The 25,715-nt window shown below is 40.5% G+C and overlaps 1 protein-coding gene across 6 annotated transcripts in view; it reads left to right on the top strand.

Moving 5' to 3' along the window:
• Positions 1 to 25,715, top strand: part of PTPRZ1 (protein tyrosine phosphatase receptor type Z1) — a 375,560-nt gene that overhangs the window by 194,637 nt on the left and 155,208 nt on the right. For all 6 annotated transcript variants that reach the window (XM_073619797.1, XM_073619802.1, XM_073619801.1 and 3 more), the window contains exons 9-10: positions 20,647 to 20,831; positions 22,538 to 22,664. In XM_073619797.1, the coding sequence (XP_073475898.1) occupies positions 20,647 to 20,831; positions 22,538 to 22,664 (312 nt within the window). The remainder of the gene's footprint in view (positions 1 to 20,646; positions 20,832 to 22,537; positions 22,665 to 25,715) is intronic.

The raw sequence follows: 25,715 nt of genomic DNA, 5'->3' as shown, positions 1-25,715 counted from the left end.
TTAATGGCTGTGTGTTGAGTTATTCTGAGGGGGCAGCAAATTTACACTGTGATACAAGCTGTACACTCACTACTTTACATTGTAGCAAAGTGTCATTTCTTCAGTGTTGTCACATGAAAAGATGTAATAAAATATTTACAAAAATGTGAGGGATGTACTTAGTTTTGTGAGATACTGTATATGGAGGCACGACAACTAGTAAGAGAAGATCTCTCCAAAGTAGGAGAAATTTTGTCTTAGGCAATTGTCACCTGAACAAAAATCCTCTCTGGAAGATTTCCCCTCTATACTTGTTCCAGTTAGAAATCAAAATATTATATTTTCCCTCACTTTCAATCTTAATGACAATAGTCACCAGGACAAATATGGAGGATGAATTTTCACAGGGAGAATACAGACAGCAATAAAAAGACTTGGCAGCCATGTTGCTCCATATTTGTTCACTGTTACACGACCCCCCTCTTATAAATGTAGTATATGGCCTTGTAGTGTTGTTATTTTAGCATGCACTAGTTTTATCCTCCAGTTTTGTCTGAGCTGAAGACAGGAGCCCTGGTTGCTTGTCATAAGCAGAGTGGAATGAAATGAAGCTAGTGATTCTATGCCATCCATAAGTGTATTCTTGTGCTACAGAATGGCAATGTATGGCCCTCCCTAGTAGCTTTAATAGCAAATGTTTTACAGTATGAGCAGTTTGCGCTGTTTTTTGGTTTGACTGTGAATTGTCAGGTCTAAAAGTTATACGAGGAAATCGTAGGCTTTAGCAAACCTTTAAAATGTTGTTGAAATAGGCTGAGCAGCTGTGTGTGTTATAAAGTAATGCCGTGTACACACGGGCGGACTTTTAGACCGGCTGGTCCGACGGACCTAATCCGGCGGACAATCTGATCGTGTGAGCTCCATCGGACCTCCAGCTGAGTTTTTCGGTCAAAAATCTGACGGACTTTAGATTTGAAACATATTTCAAATCTTTCTGACGGACTTGAGTCCGGTCGAAAAATCCACTCGTCTGTATGCTAGTCCGACGGACGAAAACCCATGCTAGGGCAGCTATTGGCTACTTATTTTAGTCCGGTCGTACGTCATCATGTACAAATCCGTCGGACTTTGGTGTGATCGTGTGTAGGCAAGTCCGTTTGTTCAAAAGTCCGTCAAAAGTCCGTCGGTAAGTCCGTCGGACCAGTCCGGTTGAAAAGTCCGCCCGTGTGTACGTGGCATAACTCTTCTGGAAGTCCACATCCAGTAAAAAAAAAAAAACTACTTTCAATTTCTCTGTGACAGGGAATTTCAAAATAATCTGCTGGAATAGTTCACAATCAAATCATAGTTTTCATTGACTAGCAGAGATCTATGCAGCTTTTTTTGGCGGCGGCATAGGTTCTTTTGGATTAGATACATGATGCTACAAGGAAAGCTGACATTTAAGGATTTCCTAAATTTGAGCATCTTAATCATGCTTGAGCAACCTAAAGGGCTTTAGCAAAATCAACTGTTTTGCTTAATCAGCAATATTGAATTATAAATGTCCTTGTAGAATACTGTGCATTTCAAATCTGTCAAAAAGTATCACAAAGTGATTTTAAAAGCACACCACGCATTACTATGTACAGCTGACCTCACACTGTCAAGTTCATGCGGGGTAGTTGTATACCAGCAAACTCCAATATCTGTTAAGGCTTAAGGCCTGATTCACACTTGTGCAGGTTGCAGTTTGCATATTGCAGGTGCATTTTGCATTTTTTCAATACACATCTTTAAACCATTGAAGTCTATGGAACCAAAACCCAGAAAAAAACCCTGGCCCTTTCCATAAAATACACAGATGTGAACTACATCCATAAGAAACCATGTTATATGGACTGTAGTGTGTTTCTGCAAAACTGAAAATGCACTCATAAAAATGTATAGGTGTGAACCAGGCCTCAGTGCTTCAAAGAGCTAAAGATTCCTAGTTTCTAACGCTGTGTAATGTAAATGTCAAAGATCACTCAAGGTTGTAAGTTTGTCATTGTATATTTCTAAGTTCAGTAGATTGGGTGAGGACTAAGAATGCACAGGTCTGAAAATATTTCCCAGTTTAGCAAGTATTGTGTGGCTCTTCTGATAATGGATGTTGACTAAACCAGAGCCAGGGCGTCATTCATGCCTCCAGGCATGTTCTCAGTATTATTACAACACATAGCCTCGCATTATGTTTTCACTGTGTCTAGTCATTGACCTTCGCTAAGTAACTGTTACTTTATACAGTCTTGCTATTTTCACGTTATTTTTCTATAAAGGCATACCAGCTTGCAGTCATTTTTAAATATTTAATTACCTCAATAGAAAATTTTATTGTATAACAGCAATGCAAATAATTTTGTACTGCTTAAGAGGTACTGTCCTCTTCTTAATATAAATATTCATGTGTATTAATGCAATAATTACCCTGTTTATAATATGTATTGTACAGGACGCCAGGGATGGGTCCTGGATGGGAGATTCCTGTTTCCTTTGGATTGTGCTCTCTTTGAGGGGGACGAAAAGAGACATTGTCCTGACTACTTAGGGGGTCTCACCCATGCAGGGAGAGGGGTTCTGGGGTGATTTGGTTAGAAAGAAGAAAACCGATTAACAGTTTTCTTGGGATTGGTAAGTCCTGATATTGGACCTGGAATTTAGAGACTCAGAGAGATTTTTTGGTGGGAAAGAACCTCCAACCCTGACTACGGGTATCTTGGTCCTGTATGGGTTGACACATTTGTGAGAGAGGGCTGTAATAGGCAGGAAGCAGTCAGCAGCTGTCCATGAGGTGTGAGGGGGAGCAGGACCTGTTTGTGAAGAAGAGCTGTATGCTGTTCATTGTTGAGACACTGCTGGGTGTGGTGACCTTTTCCGTGGACCCCTGAAGCAACCAGGGACTTTATAGCCAGTGTTACTGGCAGTAAACCAAAGTTTTATTTTGGTCTGGAGTTTGTGGAATATTTGTGTTTTTGGATGCTGAAGAAAAGCCATTTTTGTTATTTGAGAGATTTTATATATAATGGACACTGTTTGATCATTTCATATTATTCTTTATCTCATTTTATATATTATTTTTTATTTTTTAAATGTAATTTAATTTATTTTCTATGTACATACTCAATTTGACTTGATTGATTGTTCACAAATTTTTTACTGTTTGGTTATACTGTCAAGCAGGATGTCATTGGTTAAGTGAGTAATCACTTGATTGGTAGGATACACCATATTTTTTTTTTTGGTTTTATGTTTAACGCAGCACCAATTTTTTAAATTTATGGCATAATAATTGTTGACCCTATAGAAGAGTGGATACATATTTTTCGTGCAAGCAGCTTTCTTAAATAAAATAATTACACCACTCCAGTAAGCACAGGAATTATATTATTTTTGTTTGCTTGTTTTGGAAAAATAAAATACTTTTTGCTTTTGCAAAGTCATCTAGCTGGTGATCCAGTACCTCAGAATATCACAGATATAGAAGATGCAGGCAATCCAGCTAGGAAAACAGTTTTGAAGCAAAAAGCTGACATTAAAAGGGCTGGTGCCATCTTTGTATGTAGTAGGTCAGTGTGGCACAGGCACTGCAAGCCACTGAAAGAGGCATGGAAGAGGTTATAAATGCCATGGTTCAGGCTAGAGTAGCCCAGCAGTTGGACTACGCAGATGCCAACCACCATCATCAGAAGACTTTGGCTCTATTGATACAGAATCTGCAGACCCAGGCAGTGCAGCTGGAGGCTCAGACTCTGTGCAGGTCTAGTTGACCCATCTAGCGGACTGTTTGAAGGTGATTGTTGCCCCTAGCAACCCCCTGACAGTAAGGACAAGGCTATTTTCTCCAAAAACTCACCCCTCATCATGATGTGGGACCTTCTTAACCATGTCTGAATAAACAGCTGAAAAAGAGGGATGGTCTCAGGACCAGTAGACCAATTTCATCATCCTGTCGGGGGAAACACAGAAGGCCTATTACCTGCCGGCAACTGACACCAAAGATTATGCGAAACTCGAGAGGGGAAATCTTAGCCTGTCTTCAGGTTATATAGTTATAAAGTTATTTGGGTTGAAAAAAGTCCATGCAGTTCAACCAACAGGGGAAAAAAACAACGCAAACAAATAGAAAACCTCCATATACAATATACAATACCCACAGTTAATCCAGAGGAAGGCAAAAAAAGAAAACAATTTGCTCCAGTGGGGGAGAACATTTCTTCCTGATTCCTCAAGAGGCAATTAGATATTCCCTGGATCAACCATTCCCATACATATTAGTATCCAGTTATATTAAGTGCATTTAGGAAAGAATCCAGGCATTTCTTAAAATGATCTACTTGAGGTAGTCTATTCCACATTTTCACAGCTGTTGCTGTAAATCAACCTTTCCATATTTGAAGATTAAATCTCTGTTCCTCCAGATGTAAAAAGTACCCCCTTGTCCTCTCTGATGACCTTAAAGTGAATCATTCTCCACCAAGTTCACTATATGGACCACCTATGTATTTATACATGTTGATCATATCCCCCCTTAAACTCCTCTTCTCAAGAGAAAATAAATTCAGTTCAGCTAATCTTTCCTCAGGTGACAGTTGCTGTGCGCATCAGATGCATTGCTGGAAATATCATGCTGGGCCATCACCGTGGTCCCAGATGCATGACCTTTTACAGTTAGCCACAAAATAGTTGCAGTTGAAAAAATAACAGAACGTAAGATTGTGGAGCGGGTTGTCATGGGCCACTACCAAAGGGTGCTGCCTAGTGAGCTTTATTTTTGGGTCAGCCACAGGGAACCCCAGGTGATGGGCTGACTGGTGGAGATGGTGGAGCGGTACTGTGTTGGGGGAGGATCTGCTTGGACCTGCCAAATCCCGAGAGCCCCTGTCAGCATGGAGAGGAAAAAACAGCTACACCTCTTCTGAGACCAGCACTCAGGAGAGGCGGGGAGCGATGTTTCCAGTGTCCCAGAGCATGGCTGCAGCACAAGGAAGTGAGAACCTGCTGTGTTGGCTGTGTCACTCCTAGGGCCATATCCAGGCTCAGTGGCTTGCACAGGAGGATCTGATGGAATCTGGGGCCATACAGAGGGGGTTAGGGTGGTACTCAACCTATTACATAATATCACAGTGGGGTGAGACTGTCCTCTCTCCGTAGAACTATAGGACTATATGAGCAGAGGACTTTGAACTGTGACTGTTCTGTTCTCTTTCAATCAATCTTTATTTGAGAAGTTCAGGACAAAAATAAAGAGTCAAGGTTATAACAACATTGTAGGGGAATGGCTCACAGTTCATAACCTTGTTCTGTTCTCTTTGAAGGACTAGACAGTGTGACTCTATGCAGGTCATGGTTGGGGAAAATGAAGAGGAAACCGCCTCTCTATAGCTGATGTCTGAGGAGGATGAAGGGGAGGGTTCCTCTAGTTAAACACATCCTGACCTGTATTTTCTCATTGGAAATACAGCTTAATGTACCTACATGATGCTGCTATTTTTGGTACATACTAGAGGTCTAATCTGCCCCGAATTTAGGTTGTGTTGGACTCTTTAAAGAAGGAGGGGTTTACTGTGAACCCTGAGAAATAAACAATCGGGATGGAGGAGACCAAATACCTGGGGTAAATTTTAGGTATGGGTTTGGTTAAGCCTCAGATAAAGTATCGGTATCATATCCAGTACTGGTTGCCCCAGATTTTTCTAAGAAGTTTATTGACCAAACAGATGCCTTCAGTGAAGAATTAGGAGGTCAACATCAAAACTTCACACAGGTATGTCTTCCTATGCAGGGGGGTTCTCACCATCACTGCAAAAACATCATTCAGCCTCCTGACTCTCTTGTGGCAGCTTTACTGCTTTAAATACCTCTTAAGGGTCTCTCCTGAAATTTAGTACCTTTGTAGTCCTCCTGACCATGAAACATGTTCCAGTGTTTATGCACAGACCTTGCACCTCAGCTCTGCGTCTTCCTTACAGCTTCCTAGCTGTTCCTAGCTGTTCTGTCCCTCATGGACTTTCTCTCAGGCTCAGGCCTTGCTCTGTCCCAACCTGGACACCATGGTGCACATATGCACCCTCGTCTCCCTTACAAACACTGACCCCTTCAGGGGGGTGGGGCTCTAAGCTCTAACTCTGGCTCTCCTATGAATGCAGCACATACCTGAGCCATTAGTGTGCTTGCTACCCAGAAAACCTGATGTAAACCACCATTTTAAACAGTAGCACGGGGTAACCATGCTACATATCCCCCCCCCTTTGTTTTGAACTGGAGGAAGGAACACATAAACCCATCACTGTGGTTGGGACAGCTCTGTACCAGCTGTTACCTATGTAAGCCCAATTCTTTTTCTGGGTAAGTTTCCCCCAGAACTTCACCTTGACACCTCTGTGTCAGCTATCACGAACAGGAGTCCTAACCTGTCCAACCTTCTTTCTAAGGGGCACTCCACCCACATCTTTTTCTGGGTGTGCTTCCACAAGCACATCTTCCTGAACTGTGGGCTCCCACTAGTCTTTCTACTATCCCTTCTACCTTCTGGCCTTGGGTGCCCATATTTCTTTTTACCTCCCTCAGACCTACCCTCCCAGGACTGTAGGGGACCTACTTCTATGACACCTGTCAGAGACTGACCTCTCTCACTACCTGACTCATCCTTAACCAGCATCATCTGTTTTTCAGGTTCACTAGCCCCAGCGTGGTTACCCTTGGCTGCCAAGTCATCTGAGATTAACACGACATTCTACATCAATAGCAATATTCCACAATGGATTACTCATTAAGGTCACCATCACACGGAACTCTTGTATCATTGTTTGCTGGGACAGTATCTATGGAGGGACCACCAACAGGCAGGCGGTTACTCCCTATGGGACTTTCCCACAGTTTAGCATCACCCCCCTGTTGTCCAAATCTCTATAAGCCACTGTTCTACCAACCTTTTTCAACACATTTTGTACACAAGTCTCTTTAACCATTTCTGATTTCTCTACCAGTTCCCTTGAGCGCCTTCTGCACAAAACAGCCGCTGGAAGCACTCTCCCAGAGAACCGGGAGACCACTTTCCATACAAGTAACCAACATTGCAGTACAATCGCTTGTTCCACCTGTCTTCACTGATTGATACTAAGCAGTACCAGGCCACCCATCTGCAAGGGATACACGCAGGTGTACAGCGAAAGGGTTTTCACCAATTCCAACAGTTCTAATAATATCTCAGTTATTTCTACTTAGAACTTTAGGGACTCTTCCCTTACTAGCGACGTGAGGGGCTCAACACCAACTGACACACTACACTTGTCAGTAATACACTTCTCAACATTATCATTATCATCATCAGCAGCATTGTCAGAAATACATTCCTCATTATCATTCCTGACTTTCACAGGCTGTCTTAGCTCATCACCAGTCTGTGGGACACTAAAAGTAGAACTATAGGCAAAAAAAAAGTTTCATTTTGGATAAAGTAAGGGAGGGTTACAATCCTTGTAAGGTTTATTTTTGCCATAGTTGTCCCATCGGGGAGATCTCCCTTCACTTCCTGTCCCATAGCCAAACAGGAAGTGAGAGGAAATCTCTGCAAATTTAAGGTATCTCTTGGGGACCCCACGTCACCAGAACTAGTGTCCTTATTGGATTATTTGCCCTCTATTACTTTTCTGGGGACAACCCAAAATATGTGATTTTATTTTACTTTCACTTTCAATGATAATGGTAAACAGGACAAATAGAGAGAGTGACTCTCCTTAACAGGGCACAGACAACAATAAAAACTGACAGGTGAACTAATCCCTCTTCACTCTATATAAAACAAAAAAGTTTTGCCTTTAGTTATACTTTAATACAACACTTTACACCTCACTTACACCTACACACTCGCCCATCGGGGTGGCTACACAGTAGTACTGGGAAACATTATGCTCCTGTGAAGTCTCCAGGGACATCTCTGTTGCATCTGTCACTGTTGTTAGGGGCAATGGCACACATTTCTCAGTGGTCACCCGTGACATAGCTGTCTGCAATACCACATTTTCCCCACTGTGCACTGACGGCACTTCATTAATTTCATCAGACTCTGCTGTTTCAGCCTTAGCAGGCTGCATTAACTCATTATTTACCTCAGCACTTTTAATCTCTTTAGTAAACAATACATTATGTTCATTTTTATCACTTGTCTTCCTGTTACCCAGTACACTGACTGAAAACAAGTCCTTATGAGTCCTCAGTCTTGCCGTGGGTTTATCATTAACCCATGCTTCCCTGCTGTAAAACATCAAGTCTCTCTTGGAAACAGATCTCCTCACCGGATTGGCCACCATTTCACCGGCATTAAACACATACTCAGTCTCTCCCACACATATAATAGGAACAGTCCTACTATTCTTGTTGGTGGGTGCTGTAATCTAGCTTTGAGTGTGTTGCTTCAGGAATCATTCTTCTGTGGCACTTTCACAGGCTAGTGCCCCCACATGATCACAGGGCAACGATGCGGCCTCCTTAAGCTCTCCAACATCTCCTGTAGGCAAACAGACTCCCTGTTGCCAATGGTAACAGCCAACACATTGTAACAGGAACTTGAGATTGCAGGTACAGGCTTTTCCTCCAAAACATTACATCATGATGTATTCCAAAATTTGGAGTAAGTAAAAATAGCGTGCCCCACTTGACCACATTCCAGGCATGGAACATTTGTACTCCCATCTGTATGGGAAAGTGGAGTCACTTCTCTGCTTTAGCTCCTCCTTTTAGACGATACTTTTTCACTCCTTGCCATGGGTGACCGAACTCTCCCAGCAGAACTTTTCCAGCGCTCTCCATCTGGTTGCAGGCTCCTCTCAAACCCAACTGGTATGACTCTCATCAAGAACACTCCACCATGATCCAGAGATTTCACAATTGAGCTGAGCTTTGTTGCTACAGGCAACAACACCCATCTGCTCTCTTCTTGCACTGAGTGATGGCTTGCTTTCCATTTTGTGTTCTGACCAGTGACCACCCCATCTCTGCAGTCAGGCACACAACACTTTTTAACACTGTATCTTTCAACGCAGGAAAATTTGGCATACTGTCTATTTAAGACTTGCAGGGGACTACACTTCTCCATGCAGACTTCACTGCAGTCACATCAGTTGCTGTACACAGCAGAACACATAGTTTCTGGCACTCATGGTTTTTGGTATGCAAGGACCTGGAATTCTGCCATTTAATGCCCACAGCTATCCTCCACCATTTGTAGCAAGTCAGGGTTTCTTAGCTCAATGGTAGCGCCAAAACAGTGAGTTTACTCAGGGCTTTCCTGCCCACTTTTATTTAGACAAACATGAAAACTTCACACAGGTATGTCTTCCCACGATGGGGGTTCTCACCATCACTGCAAAAACATAACATTCAGCCTCCTGGCTCTCTTGTGGCAGCTTTACTGCTTCAAGTACCTCTTCAGGGTCTCTCCTGAAATTTTGTTCCCTTGTGGTACTCCTGACTATGAAACACGTCCCATTTTGTTTTGCACAGATGCTGCACTTCAGCTCTGCATGTTCCCTACAGCTTCCTATCTGTTCTGACCCTCATGGACTTTCTCTCAGGCTTAGGCACTGCTCTGTTTCGACCTGGACACCATGGTGCACACATGCACCCTTGTCTCCCTTACAGACACTGACCGATTCGGGAGGGTGCGGCTCTGAGCTCCGAGCCATTAGTGTACTTGCTACCCTGAAATCCTGATGTAAACCACCATTTTAAACAGTAGCACTGGGTCACCCTGCTAATATATATATATATATATATATATATATATATATATATATATATATACACACAGTAACTCAGTGAGTACACCTCTCACATTTTTGTAAATATTTTATTATATATTTTCATGTGACAACACTGAAGAAATAACACTTTGCTACAATGTAAAGTATTGAGTGTACAGCTTGTATAACAGCGTCCATACAGCGGTTTAACAGGACAGGTTGCACTCAAGAACAGGCCTCCCCATGGTCGACCAAAGAAGTTGAGTGCACATGCCCAGCGTCATATCCAGAGGTTGTCTTTGGGAAATAAGCGTATGAGTGCTGCCAGCATTGCTGCAGAGGTTGAAGGGGTGGGGGGTCAGCCTGTCAGTTCTCAGACCATACGCCGTACACTGCATCAAATTAGTCTGCATGGCTGTCGTCCCAGAAGGAAGCCTCTTCTAAAGATTATGCACAAGAAAGCCCGCAGTTTGCTGAAGACAACCAGACTAAGGGCATCGATTACTGGAACCATGTCCTGTGGTCTAATGAAACCAAGATAAACTTATTTGGTTCAGATGGTATTAAGCATGTGTGGCAGCAACCAGGTGAGGAGTTTAAAGACAAGTGTGTCTTGCCTACAATCAAGCATAGTGGTTGGAGTGTCATGGTCTGGGGCTGCATGAGTGCTGCCAGCACTGGGAAGCTACAGTTCATTGAGGGAACCATGAATGTACTGTGACATACTAAAGCAGAGCATGATCCCCTACCGTCAGAGACTGGGCCGCAAAACACACCTCCAAGACAACCACTGCCTCGCTAAAGATGCTGAGGGTAAAGGTTATGATCTGGTCAAGCATGTTTCCTGACATAAACCCTACTGGGCATCTGTGGGGCATCCTCAAACGGAAGGTGGAGAAGCGCAGGGTCTCCAACATCCACCAGCTCTGTGATGTCGTCATGGAGGAGTGGAAAAGGACTCCAGTGGCAACCTGTGAAGCTCTGGTGAACTCCATGCCCAAGAGGGTTAAGGCAGTGCTGGAAAATAATGGTGGCCACACAAAACATTGACACTTTGGGCCCAATTTGGACATTTTCTCTTAGGGGTGTTCTCACTTTTGTTGCCAGCGGTTTAGACATTAATGGCTGTGTGTTGAGTTATTTTGAGGAGACAGCAAATTTACACTGTTATACAAGCTGTACACTCACTACTTTACATTGTAGCAAAGTGTAACTTCTTCAGTGTTGTCACATGAAAAGATATAATAAAATATGTACAAAAAATGTGAGGGGTGTACTCACTTTTGTGAGATACTGTATATACCAGGCTGTATATATATATCAAATACACTGCCACTAACTAACCTGCCTGCCTAATCTATCTTAATCTATCTCTGTCCATACATTATACACGGCCGCTATGTAAGCAGCCTTATATAGTGTGGGGTGTGGACTTAGTCCCCCTGAGCCATCATTGGCCAAAGGCACCCTGCCTTTGGCCAATTATGGCTCTCTCAGCAGAGTGCGCTTGGCCAAAGCATACAGGTCAGGTGCATGCTTTGGTCAGTAATACAGCAATGCACTGCAATCTCGCAGTGCATTATGGGACATTCTGAGGCGCTCAGATTTCCCACGAACGCCCCATAATATTCGCTTTTCGGCAAACACCCGATGTTCGAGACAAACTTACGTTCAATTCGAACATCGAGCTCATCCCTACTCTCAAACACTGTTGAGTTTTTTATTCCTTATGCTACTAGCCTTAGTAAATAGATTGTAAGGCATATTATATTTACTTGTTTTACGTTTTTTTCTTACATTTGCTCGGTTGCTTCCAGGTTTCTGACCTAGGCCAAAATTATGTAATGCTTTAGCTCAGCTAAACACACCATCCTGCCTGCATGCCTGAGCTAAGGGCAGATGGATTTCAGGAATGCTACGTGAATCATCTGCCCTTACTTAAGATGGCCATGGCTAGAAATGCTAGAAAGATGTTTTCTAAGCTGATTTCTTAACAAAGTAAGGCATTGAGACATGGATAGATGGATGAGTTTGCTTTGAATATTAAAAATTAATAAAAAAAAAGTGTTTTCAGTTTGTGGTGCTCAGATACAGTTAAAGTAGAACTGTAGGCAAAACTTTTTTTCATTTTGGATAGATAGAGTAAAGGAGGGTTATACCCAACGTTTTTCTTTTGCTATTTGTGTCCCATTGAGGAGATTTACCTTTACTTCCTGTCCCAAAACAGGACGTGAGAGGAAATCCTTGAAAATTAAGGGAATCCCTTGGAGCTCCCCAGGTCACCAGAACTAGTGCCCCCCATTGGAATATTTCCCCTCTATCACTTTTCAGGGGAGAACCCAACATTTGTGATTTTCTTTTACTTTCACTTTCAATGATAATGGTAAACAGAACAAATAGAAAGGGTGATTCTTCCTAACGGGGAGCACAGACAGCGCTAAAAACCTAATAAGTGTTCTAATCCCTCTCCATTCTATCCAAAAAGTTTTGCCTTTAGTTACACTTTAAATTCTGCTTTAATTCATATTTTCTTTTATTTGGGTATGTTTTCTTTTTTTTTTATTACATTCCACATATAGCACTTAACATATTCTTCATGTCATCTCTTACATCTTGTCGCATCCCCATATCTTCAAATTATAACAACATTATACATTTCATATTCAATGCAACTCAGTCTCGTCTACACAATAGACACGTATAATTTTCCTTTTCTCTTATCCTAACCCTAATATCTACCCCCACCCTCTAAAACCCCAAAGGAGAAAAAAAAAGGGGGGGTGCCCCCTCCCCTTCCCATTCGATCACGCATGATCTACCTCTCTTGTTCTCCACTTCTATAAGCTAAGTAGGCAGCCCATATCTTCCAATATTTCTCATCCTGTTCTTTCAGCATCAAAGTCAAATTCTCCATTTGTTGGATTTCCGTAGTTCTAGCCCACCACTGTGTTCTAGTCGGGGGGACTGAACTCTTCCACAGAGCCGGAATACAGGCCCTTGCCGCCGTGAGAAGGTGTTTAAGCAGAGAGTTCTTATATTTTTCCACCGACATGGGGACATCATTTAGTAAAAATGCTGCCGGATTTTCCCCAAGAGACACACCTGTAATATCCTTAACCGTTTCCTCAGCCATTTTCCAAAATCCCCTGATCTTCTCACATTCCCAGAATATATGCAACATCGTGCCCTCTGACCTCATACAACGCCAACATACATTTGAGACCTGTGGGAATATTTTATGTAATACAGATGGTGTTCTATACCATCTGGTGAGGATTTTGTATCCTCCCTCCTGGTACCTGCTTGCAACCGATGTCTTATGAATAGATTTTAAAATTTTGACCTTCTGTCTTTGGGAGAACATTATCCCCATTTCTCTCTCCCAAGCTTGAATAAAATTAAGATCCTGGGGTGCTTCCAGGCTCGTTAATACCTCGTAGAAATATGATAGGGAATGCCTCATGCTCTCCCCATCTAAACATCTCTGTTCGAAGCGCGATAGTTCCCGTATCACTGGGTAAGTTTTAGTTTTCGAGCGGATGTATGCTCCTAACTGCATTGCCCTGAAATAGTCTAGGTCTGGTGTTACTTCTCCTTCTTTCTCACCTCGTGACATCAAGCAGTTACCCCTTGAGAAATGTATGATCCTGTTTTTCCCCCTTCGTTTTAATACCTCAAACCCCCGGTCTTTTATGCCAGGCTGAAAGTCTGGCGTACCCAGCACCGGGGACATAGGGCTCGGAGATAATGATAGATTTGTCTTTTTAAAAATCGTGTTAATAGTACGGAGAGTTGCGCCTGTCAGTGGGTGTTTTTTCACTGTTATTGGTATTTCCGATCTCGCTATCCACGCCAACCCCTCCAAGGAAATTTTAACCATTGCTTGTTCTAATTGTACGTATGGTTTCCTCTCAGAGGCGCACCATTCCATTACTCTGGCTAGCTGTGAGGCCTCCTGATATCTCACTGGGTCTGGAAAGCCAATACCTCCTATTTCTTTGGGGAGCACTAAGATGGTTCTCCGTACTCTTGCTGGCTTTGTATGTTTTCTTTTGACCTGATACATGCATGTTTGCGGATTTTTTTCAGTGTTAGTCAAATTTACAATCGCAATTATGAAAAATTTCCAATTGCTACTTTGGGGGTCTTTCATTTGGGAATATTTTCTTTTGACTTGCTACTCTGTTTCCTCCGAAAATAAGCCCTACCCCTAAAAAAGACCAAGTGTAATTTTCGGGGATGGTTGCATTATAAGCCCTACCCTGAAATCAAGCCCTAGTTAAAGTCCTTGTAAAAACATGTAATCCGTTTTGTAAAAAGATTATATAATGTGCAGTGTATCTCCTTGTGTAATTGTGGAAAATACCTTATTAACAGCACCACTGGTTCTATAATAATAAGCTTAGACATGCTATCCGAGCTCAGTTTGGCTCCCTAAATGATCCTACTAACCTACCCCCACTAGAGAAGCTGCTGAGACAACCTGATCCCAATAAACTTATTTGTGCTTACTACGCTATGCCCTAATGACCGATTTTAACCCCAGATTTAGTTAGGCCCAAGAAAGGTGGGCATCCATGGACATTTCACTTACAGAAGATGACTGGACAGAGTTTAGTGACACGTACAAAACCACAGTTATCTCATCAAGGGACCGTATTATACAGGTAAAGATTTTCCACCAATCCCACCTCACCCCGGCTAGGTTGTACAAATTGGGGTTGAAGCCCACGGCTGGATATTTCCGTGGCTGTGGCGGGAATGTCGATTTCATAGACTGTTTCTGGGCATGCCCAGTGGTTCAGGACTTTTGGGTGGAGGTGGCTTCTTTCATCTCCTCTGCTTTAGGCCTCCCTAACATTATTCATCCTAAGAACGGTTTACTAGGTGTTTTTGGTGACCTGCAGATATCATCGCAGGCTAAGAGACTACTACGTATTCTTTATTTTTATGTTAGAAAGGCTATATTGTTATCATGGAAAGGTATACAGACGTCTCTGAAATCTCTTTGGCTAAAATTAATTAATGACGCTATACCACTCTATAAGCTTACCTTTGAGCTCCGGAAACGGAAAAAAACATTCCACAAAATCTGGGACAGGTGGCTGGCCAGCCCCCTGACCCTCTCTTCATAATGTATGCATCATATGGGTCACCTATAGGCCGTGCCAGGATACACTATATGCAGATTACTATTATTGCTATACAACGATAGAATGCTTGTGCTATGTACCCATGTAATTACTATCTGACCGCTGTACCACTATTTGTCTCTTATATATACATGAGCTTTGTACTTGACGTTATATACCAATGATTAACCGAGTTTTATCTAGTGGTTGTTTGTTGTGCTTGTTTTGTACAACTGGTTTGTCTTAAAACTAATAAAAATATCTTTAAAAAAAAAAAAAACAGCACCACTGGGCGCTCACGTGATCCGCCGGAGATCTTCTCCTCTCCACCCAGCTAACGTCAGCGGCTCCTCCCCCTGCAGTATTCAAGGCGGGGAAGAAGAGCTCCGGCGGGTCACGTGAGCTACCAGCAGCGCTGTAAATAAGGTATTTTCCACAATAAAGTTACACAAGGAGACACACTGCACATTATATAATCTTTTTGCAGAACGAATTACATAATTTTACAATGACTTTAAGCAAGGTTTTGGGATTACAGAATGTCATAATGCTGACTCCTGAGTTGACAGGGGGAGAGGGGAAGAGAAGACGGGGACACAGGAACTTTTTGAAAAACTTTTGTATGTTTTATTCCAGGTTTTTTAGAACATAGAGAGGGGTAAATGACACAGCATTAGCACTGTGCTGTCATGCTTTAACGGATCAGGATATATATATATATTTTCCACAGAAGAAGATGACATGAATGTATTTGAATAAATGTAGATTATTGTACCTACCATAAATAAATAAGACATCCTCTGAAAATAAGCCCCAGTGTGCTTTCTGTAGCCAAAATTAATATAAGACCCGGTCTTATTTTCGGGGAAACATGGTACATAGGTTTCCTCATTTCTTTCAGTGTCATTAAAATTACAAATATAATTTAAAAAAAAAATCCATTTGACGTTTTGGGTATTTTCATTTGGGAATGTTTTTCTTTTTACTTGCTGCACATGTTTTTTGATTTCTTCTAGTGACAGAAAAAATATAATCATAATTATTAACATTTTCAATTTGATGTTTTTTGTTTTTTTTTGCATTCTGTAGAATATTGAATTATTGAAAAAAAATAAAAATAAATGATAAATAGATAATATAATCTATTCCATATGTTACAACTCTGTAGAAAATAATTTAAATCTTTCAAACCTGTTCTGTCACCTATTTTTCAACTGACCTCAGGAAAATTCATTAAAAATTACTGTGCATATGAGTAAAGGTTCTCAAATCTCAATTCGATTTTATAGCTTACAAACTGGATCTAGGTATGATTAATTTTTTTACAGATAATATTGAACTGGGATTTAAGGTTATTTGCTCGTATGTACAAAACCGCTCAGTGTCTGCTACCCCTCTCTGCCAATCCCTCCATTGGCTGCCACTCACCCAACAAATTATATTCAAAATACTAACAATAACTTACAAAGTCATCCATAAGGCTGCTGTCACACTGGGGCGGCGGGTCCGTTAGTGGTTAAGCGCCGCTAGTTTTATTTGCTGCCGCTTTATTGGTGCTTTACCGCTGTTTAAGCGGCGCTTTTCGGTCGCTAGCGGTATGCTTTTAACCCCCGCTAGCGGTCGAAGGAGGGGTTAAAAGCACCCATGTTGTGGCAATTTCAAAGCGCTTTTCAGGCGCTGCCCATTCATTCCAATGGGCAGGGGCGGTGTAGGAGCACTGTATACAGCGCTCCCAAACTACCCCAAAGATGCTGCTTGCAGGACTTTTTTTCCCGCCCCACAAGCGCACCACCCCCGTGTGAAAGTACTCGGCTTTCACACTGGGGAGGCAGGGGAGGCAGTTTTTAGTTGCTTTACAGGTGCTATTTTTAGCACTAAAATGCCTGAAAAATGCCTCAGTGTAAAAGGGGTCTAACTCGGTCCGCAGCTACATCACTAACCTAGTCTTAAAATACCAACCTAATTGTTCTCTTCGTTCCTCCCAAAACCTCCTGCTCTCTAGTTTCCTCGTCACCTTCTTCCATGCTCACCTCCAGGACTTTTCCAGAGCCTCTCCTAACCTTTGGAATTCCCTACCCCAATCTGTCCGACTATCTCCTACTCTATCCACTTCTAGGTGATCCTTGAAAACTTTTCTCTTCAGAGAAGCCTATCCTGCCTCCACCCAACAACTGTACTTTTATTTTCTCCATCAACTCATCCCCCCCAGTTATTACCTTTTGTATCACTTGACCCACCCTCCTAGACTGTAAGCTCTAATTAGCAGGGCCCACTGATTCCTCCTGTATTGAATTTATAGTAACTGTACTGTCTGCCCTGTATATTATTCTTATACTGTGCTTATGGTCCTTTCAAGGAAAAGAAGCAAGAGCTGATGGTGGGGGAATAAAGAAATCAGAGCATATGGTGGGAGGGTCAGGAGCTGATGATGGCAATGATGATGTACAGTATGTTGCGGTTTGTTGAGAAGTCTGAGGGAAGGATTTTTTTCAAACCAAACATGTTGGCTACATGGTTAGCACTTTTTACTTAAAGCTCTCACCAGAGATATTATCCAAATGTGTTAACCTGTGTATCCTAAACACACAGGCAGGCTAATTGGTATGTAAACGAATAGGCCAGATTTGGTATAATATTAGATTGTAAGCACCTTTGGCAGACAAGAGCTTATGTTCTAGTTTTATGGACTCTGTAAACTGCTGCATAATATGTCAGCACTATGTAAATATGATAAATAATTCTAGTATGTAAGCCATGCAGGGTTGAAGTAGCTTTTATAAATGCCTTGCAATATATCTGTTGTTATACAGTGCCCTCTAGTGTCTAAAATTTATTTTGTAGATTGCACTAAAATCAATCTTACATAATGCTTCTCCACATTACTTACTATTTATTTTCATTTTGTATAGTCAGCTTGTTGGCTGAATAAATAAAAAAATATATTTCATTAAAATCAAACAAATGTAGGTAGGTTAATTGGCCTATGATCCAAATCAGTCCAAGAGTGTGTGCATGTGTGACTTTAAATTAGATTGTAGGGTTGTAGGGTCTCTCGCCTCTTTAATAGGTTGAGTTTTGTGTTGATGTTGTATAAAAATGGAAACTATATATGTTTATGTATGTGTATATGTATATGTTTATGTATGTGTATATGTATATACTGTGTGTATATATATATATATATAGATATATATATATATATATATATATATCTATATATATATATATATATATATAGATATATATATATATATATATATATAGATATATATATATATACGCAGTGGGGACGGAAAGTATTCAGACCCCCTTAAATTTTTCACTCTTTGTTATATTGCAGCCATTTGCTAAAATCATTAAAGTTCATTTTTTTTCCTCATTAATGTACACACAGCACCTCATATTGACAGAAAAACACAGAATTGTTGACATTTTTGCAGGTTTATTAAAAAAGAAAAACTGAAATATCACATAGTCCTAAGTATTCAGACCCTCAGCCATGAGTCTTTTTGGGAAAGATGCAACAAGTTTTTCACACCTGGATTTGGGGATCCTCTGCCATTCCTCCTTGCAGATCCTCTCCAGTTCTGTCAGGTTGGATGGTAAACATTGGTGGACAGCCATTTTTAGGTCTCTCCAGAGATGCTCAATTGGGTTTAAGTCAGGGCTCTGGCTGGGCCATTCAAGAACAGTCACGGAGTTGTTGTGAAGCCACTCCTTCGTTATTTTAGCTGTGTGCTTAGGGTCATTGTCTTGATGGAAGGTAAACCTTCGGCCCAGTCTGAGGTCCTGAGCACTCTGGAGCAGGTTTTTGTCCAGGACATCCCTGCACTAGGCCGCATTCATCTTTCCCTCAATTGCAACCAGTCGTCCCGTCCCTGCAGCTGAAAAACACCCCCACAGCATGATGCTGCCACCACCATGCTTCCCTGTTGGGACTGTATTGTACAGGTGATGAGCACTGCCTGGTTTTCTCCACACATACCGCATAGAATTAAGGCCAAAAAGTTCTATCTTGGTTTCATCAGATCAGAGAATCTTATTTCTCACCATCTTGGAGTCCTTCGGGTGTTTTTTAGCAAACTCCATGCGGGCTTTCATGTGTCTTGCACTGAGGAGAGGCTTCCGTCGGGCCACTCTGCCATAAAGCCCTGACTGGTGGAGGGCTGCAGTGATGGTTGACTTTCTACAACTTTCTCCCATCTCCCGACTGCATCTCTGGAGCTCAGCCACAGTGATTTTTGGGTTCTTCTTTACCTCTCTCACCAAGGCTCTTCTCCCCTGATAGCTCAGTTTGGCCAGACGGCCAGCGCTAGGAAGGGTTCTGGTCATCTAAAATGTCTTCCATTTAAGGATTATGGAGGCCACTGTGCTCTTAGGAACCTTAAGTGCAGCAGAATTTGTTTAGTAACCTTGGCCAGATCTGTGCCTTGCCACAATTCTGTCTCTGAGCTTTTCAGGCAGTTCCTTTGACCTCATGATCCTCATTTGCTCTGACATGCACTGTGAGCTGTAAGGTCTCATATAGACAGGTGTATGGCTTTCCTAATCAAGTCCAATCAGTATAATCAAACACAGCTGGACTCAAATGAAGGTGTAGAACCATCTCAAGGATGATCAGAAGAAATGGACAGCACCTCAGTTAAATATATGAGTGTCACAGCAAAGGGTCTGAATACTTAGGACCATGTGATATTTCAGTTTTTCTTTTTTAATAAATTTGCAAAAATGTCAACAATTCTGTGTTTTTCTGTCAATATGGGGTGCTGTGTGTACATTAATGAGGACAAAAAATGAACTTGAATGATTTTAGCAAATGGCTGCAATATAACAGAGTGAAAAATTTATGGGGGTCTGCATACTTTCCGTCCCCACTGTGTATATATATATATATATATATATATATATATATATATATATATATATATACTGTATACTTATTTATTGTAATGGAAAACCTTTGCATGTACCCTTGCATGTACCATTGTAGCCAGGTGCTGGGCTACAGTAGTATGGAGAAGGAGACATAGCTTTTTATTCTTCTCTGCCTCTACAGAGATACTGATGTTATGCTGCACCATTCTCCTCCAGAACTGAGAATCCTTGGAGCTGTAGTTTGAGATGGCAGCCATACAATGGGATGAATAGACTCCTTACACTACATATGCCAATAGGCACTGTGCAGTAGGAGGGAATAGATGATTTTTTATTAAATTTAGGACTTCTTTAGGATTTCCTGTGATGTGATAAGTAGGCACTGGCAGCGTATCACTCAGTGGCTCAGTCACTGACTGCACTGAGTGGGCGGCACCGGCCGAATCTACACAACACGTACTCAGGCAGGCAGCCAATCACAGAAGAGGAGCAGCGGAATGGCTGAGGGAGGGACATCAGATGTGTCAGAACAGAGAGCAGCTGGCTCACTCAGAAAAAGTCAGCGGCAGACACTGCAGCTGGCAACTGCAACACCTTCTTGACGATTCGGGGGGGGGGGGGGCAATTGCCCCCCCCCCTTGCCCCTACCTGCGGACACCCATGATCCAGCAGCTCCTACAGGGGTAGCTCTACACCATGCTATTAAAGATATGCTTTTTTTATTTCTGCCATATGTAAACAAATACTTTTTTGATTCATTTCAATCAGCCTAATAAACAATTTGTGTATGAATATGTGCATATTTAAACAATGATAAAATTGTAATTTTAACACTTTAATTTCTTAAATCCAAATAATGTATATTTATCTCTCTGTCTTCCTCTCTCCATCCATCCTAGTTTGCAGTTCAGAACCAGAAGATGTGCAGGCCGAAGCACAAAATAGCACAAGCCTTCTTATTACATGGAAGAGACCTCGAGTTGTGTATGATGCAGTGATTGAGAGATATGTAGTCTATTATCAACAACTACAGGGGGAAGACCAAACAAAACATGAGTATCTCACAGATGGCTACCAGGATTTAGTAAGTTCATGTTGGATAAAAAAAGAAATTCTTCAAATTCTGAACCATAGAAATCAAAGTGAATAATTGCTGCCTTTTATAAAATATACACTCACTTTCCTACAGCCCCTGTTGTCTGGCTGTTAGTTTGTCTACCTCTGGGACCCCATGGTCATTCTGTCAACGCTTGCTTCTCTGAGTTCTTTCAGGTTGATAATGCTTGATTAAGTAATGATGTCTCCCCACATTAGCTTTTATGGATTCATTGTCTTTTGACCTTCAAAGTCTGCCAAAATCAGGGTCTTCTCCAGTGACTTTAGAATCTGGATCTATTAACAGAGTAAGCCAAGCCTGTTTTTTTGTTTTTACAGTGGCATGATCCAAATAAAGTGAAAGCTTATTGCTTTTTAATCATTGTCACTTATTTTATTCTTAACGTTTACAGAATTACTGTATGAACTAATGTTTTGAATCAATTTTTGAATTTAGAAAACCCTGCACTGCCTGCATCGCTGTTGGCAGTCTTTGTATGACTAACAAAGCCAGATGGTCCTGTCTCTGCTAGGCCAGAGAAAGGGACTATGTCTTTCCTGTAAGCCTTTCGACAGTTTGTGAATCTGATCTGGTATTCAGGTCTATTTTACATTACAGCTGTGGAAAATGAGCCTGCCAAAAGCTACTGCTACAACATGGAGCTAACTACTTGTTGGCTTGTATTTAGTAATTTAGTGCTAAAAACAATAAGTTAATAAAAATATATTTTAAAAGTTATAATTTCTCTTTAACCACTTGCTTATTGGGCACTTATACCCCTTCCTTCCTGACCAGGCCAATTTCAGCTTTTAACGCTATCGCACTTTGAATGACAATTGTGCGGTCATTCAACACTGTAGTCATATGAAATTTTTATCATTTTATATATATTATTCAGTCTTAGGGCCCTTTCACACTGGGGCGGTTTGCAGGCGCTATTACGGTAATAATAGCGCCTGCAAACCGATCCGAAAGTGCCGCTGCTTTGTCTCCAGTGTGAAAGCCCCGAGGGCTTTCACACTGGAGCGGTGCGCTGGCAGGATGGGAAAAAAAGTCCTGCTAGCAGCATCTTTGGAGCGGGGAAGGAGCGGTGTATTCACCGCTCCTTCCCCGCTCCTGCCCATTAAAATCAATGGGACAGCGCGGCTATACCGCCGGCAAAGCGCCTCTGCAGAGGCACTTTGCGGTGGTTTTTAACTCTTTCTCGGCCGCTAGTGGGGGGTAAAACCACCCCACTAGCGGCCGAATACCGACGTAAAGTGCCACTAACTGTTAGCGGCGCTTTACCGCCGACGCCCCCCCGCCCCAGTGTGAAAAGGGCCTTACTACTATCAACACATTCAGTGTGACAGATTATAATTATTATATCATATTAGTTAATCTTTCTGTGACAAGACAGCTGCATCCTTGTATATGAAATTGTCGGCCTAAACATATAATGTATCTTATCTAGAAGAGTGAACACTTATCATTGGCTCTGCAGAACACATAATATAACTTTTTGAAAAATGACTGCCTAGCTATTGAGAGGTGTTTGTCACCAACAAAGGAAGAATACATATTATACAACAGTTTTCATCTATTTCAATTATGTCATCTTCTCTGATGTGTACAGACCATACTGACTCTACTAAATGATACAACTATGAAATCACATGACATTACAATAGTGCTGTATTTGTTTTCCATTGTAGGGTGCGATTTTATATAATCTAATGCCAAACACGAGTTATGTTCTCCAAGTTGTGGCAATGTGCACCAATAGCCTTTATGGAAAACGCAGTGACCAGGTGGTTGTTGACATGATGATGGATGGGCCAGGTATGTTTTATCAAATTTCTATCACAATAGCTTATACTAAAGTTTTTATGAGAAGCAGGATTGTGCGATTTGGTTGTTTGGGTAATATCTCGATGCTTTGCTTTTAACACGAACCATACAAAAAAGCAGCTGCTACTAGAATGCAATTTATGGAATTCTTAGGTTCCTTAGAGCTGTATGTAGTAAGCATTACAGTAAACAACACCTCCTAATAGGTCTCCAGACTAGAAAAAAAAAAATATACGGCAAAATGTATTCGACTGCACACCACCGCCAATCCAACAATATTTATTGAAATGATGTAAGTGACTGCCACCAGGACAGGACACAGATACAGAGGTTGATGCGTTTCACACTAAAATTGTGCTTCTTCAAAACCCCTAGAAAAAAATAGAAAGAAATATAGACTAGAAAAAAATATATATTTAGAAATTATATGACATTTGATAAATGATTTTGTTTGAAATATGTTAAGGTTTTTGGTTACTATAATACTTAAAGTGGAACTTTGGACAAACATATATGATGCAGCATTTGTTTTTTACTTGAAATATATAAAAGTTTTGGTTAATACTGGAACTATGGGCAAAATATAAAATGACATTATGATGCAGCATATCAATAGCATTACCACAGCAGTTTTTGTTTTTCTAAGCTCGCCATAACATGGTTTTAATACCTGCAGATCCTGCCAGTAAATCTGTGTTTTTTTAAACCCAGGAAACTATAAATAAAGGCATCTGAAATAAAAAGTTAGTTCACAAAAAATGAATGTATTCATTATAGCTATTGGCCACATACGTACATTTGCCAGAATACACAATTTTTCCTATAGGGTCCCTTAGTTAACTAATAAAATAGGCCTTACCTGGCCTAAAATGCTTCTAACAACAGTGGTGAAGTGCAGTAAATTGTAGCCTCTGGACCTCAACTTATGCCCAGCTTGAGAATAGCCAGCGCCCCCCCCCCTCCCCCCGATGTGATTGTACAATGTATATGTAAAAGTGCTGCATAAATTGACGGAGCTATATAAGTACTTGAAATCAATTAATTAATTAATTAATTAACAGAGATGGGGTATAGTGGAAAGGGGGGGAGTTTAGCTCAAACTTGACTAAGAAGTCAAAGTTCCAGGTACATCCTGAGCCATGGATCCTAGGGGCTCCACAAAAACACAGGGAACAACTGAAAGACCAACATGGAAATTTGCAGGCAGCACAAGTTGCCTGCAGTTCAGTCCTGTTGTTGCTTAAATGTTTTAGGCCATCCTATATTGTAGAATACACTACTCCTTTAGATTATAATGTAAAGGCTAGCCAGGTGCAAGTATAATAGTATGTACCTATCACAAATTTAGCAAGTGGTTGTGAGCCATTCAATATTTTATATATATATATATATATATATATATATATATATATATATATATATATATATATATATATATATATAAAACATATGTAAGCTCTTGTATTATATATGACAGAATTGTGATTCACATAAAAGATTTGGCCAAATTCTGTGTGGAATTTTGCCGGTATTGTGACCAGCTATTGTGTTTAAACAATGGAATGCCATTAGTACTATATGTGGCTAGGTGATTGTTCAGTATGTAGCATGTAAACATTGCATTGAGTATTATTAATGCATAAAGTATTTAAAGTCTAAAAATAGGAATCTAAATGTAGCATGCTATATGTAATGGCTCTCATGTCATCCTGTTACTTTATATTGTATTTGCAAAAATGTATCACTTTGGCAACTGTTTACTATGGTTATGTGCGTCATAATATAAATCATTTTGTGTATTCATAAAGTTACGAACACCATTTGGTTCATTTGTATCTCATCAGCCATAATAATCATACTCATAACATTTTATGTGACATATAACTTATAAATATTAACTTATTAATATACTGTAAATCTAAGAATTATGTCATAATTGGTTGCATAAATTACCTATTTTCTGCCTCACTTCAAAGCAGTGTTCTATCCATTCTTTTCGCTTTCTTCTCAGTCACTATAAAAAATGCTTTTGGTCCTATGCAATATGTAAACATTGACTAATTCCATTTATGTTTTAGCAACTTTACTTACAGTGTTTGCATTACCTTTATTATTATTCTTATGAATATGTTCTTATATGAAAATAGACAAAAAAAAAAATCAGCTCAAATTAAATGACAAATTATTGCATAAGGTCTCTTCCACATTACACATGAATTAATCAGCTTCACCAAAATGGCACGTGGTTTCTGATTTTCACAAGCAAAATAAAATCATTCTTGGAGCCTATGTGATCTAAAAATATGTGATCATTTAAAAACGAAAGAATGGTTCTTTTTCATATTGCTAGGTAATCATACTGTATGTATGTTGTAACTATTAACATTTACATGTTCTTGAGTGAATTTCATTTACTGCTTTTTGTTGTTCAATGTGTAGTTTGTGCACATTTCATTATGATTTTTTTTCATTCCATCATTATGTTCCCTGATAGATTAAAATCATTTAATAAATTGTTTTAAATGTTAACATACTGTAGCTTGTCCAAGTGATACTGAGCATGGCTATATGAAGTGTTAAAGAGCACTGTACTATCACCACTCCACGGGGCTTTAGCCATCCATTAGCGTAATTTGTTTAGGATTTTTAGGCTGGCAGATAAGAAATAGATGATAAAAATGATAGCTGCAAAATAAGTGAAACTCAGAAAAATTCAACACCACTGTATGAAAAGGTAAGAATTTTTTTTCTACTTGCTGTTTTTTTTATTATTCATGTATTGTTTTTCACAGAACTGGGTGTATGAAATTATTTTAGCCATAGTTTAACAAGAACTGAAATAGTTTAAAAAAAATGTATACCATATTAGAGAATTAGTAGATTTAGCCAAGAAAAGGAGCAGAGTATAATGGAATGACAGAACTAGGAAATATAGAGAATAGAACCTTTGGTGAGTTTGTAACAACAATGAGTTTGTGATATTAAGTGTAATGGGTATGTAATAATACATTTGTAATAGATTTACTCTGTAGTTATAATTAG

This window comes from Aquarana catesbeiana, linkage group LG03 (genome assembly GCF_042186555.1).
Source record: "Aquarana catesbeiana isolate 2022-GZ linkage group LG03, ASM4218655v1, whole genome shotgun sequence".
NCBI classification, from domain to species: Eukaryota; Metazoa; Chordata; class Amphibia; order Anura; family Ranidae; genus Aquarana; species Aquarana catesbeiana.
This window is presented reverse-complemented; position numbering and strand designations above follow the sequence as displayed.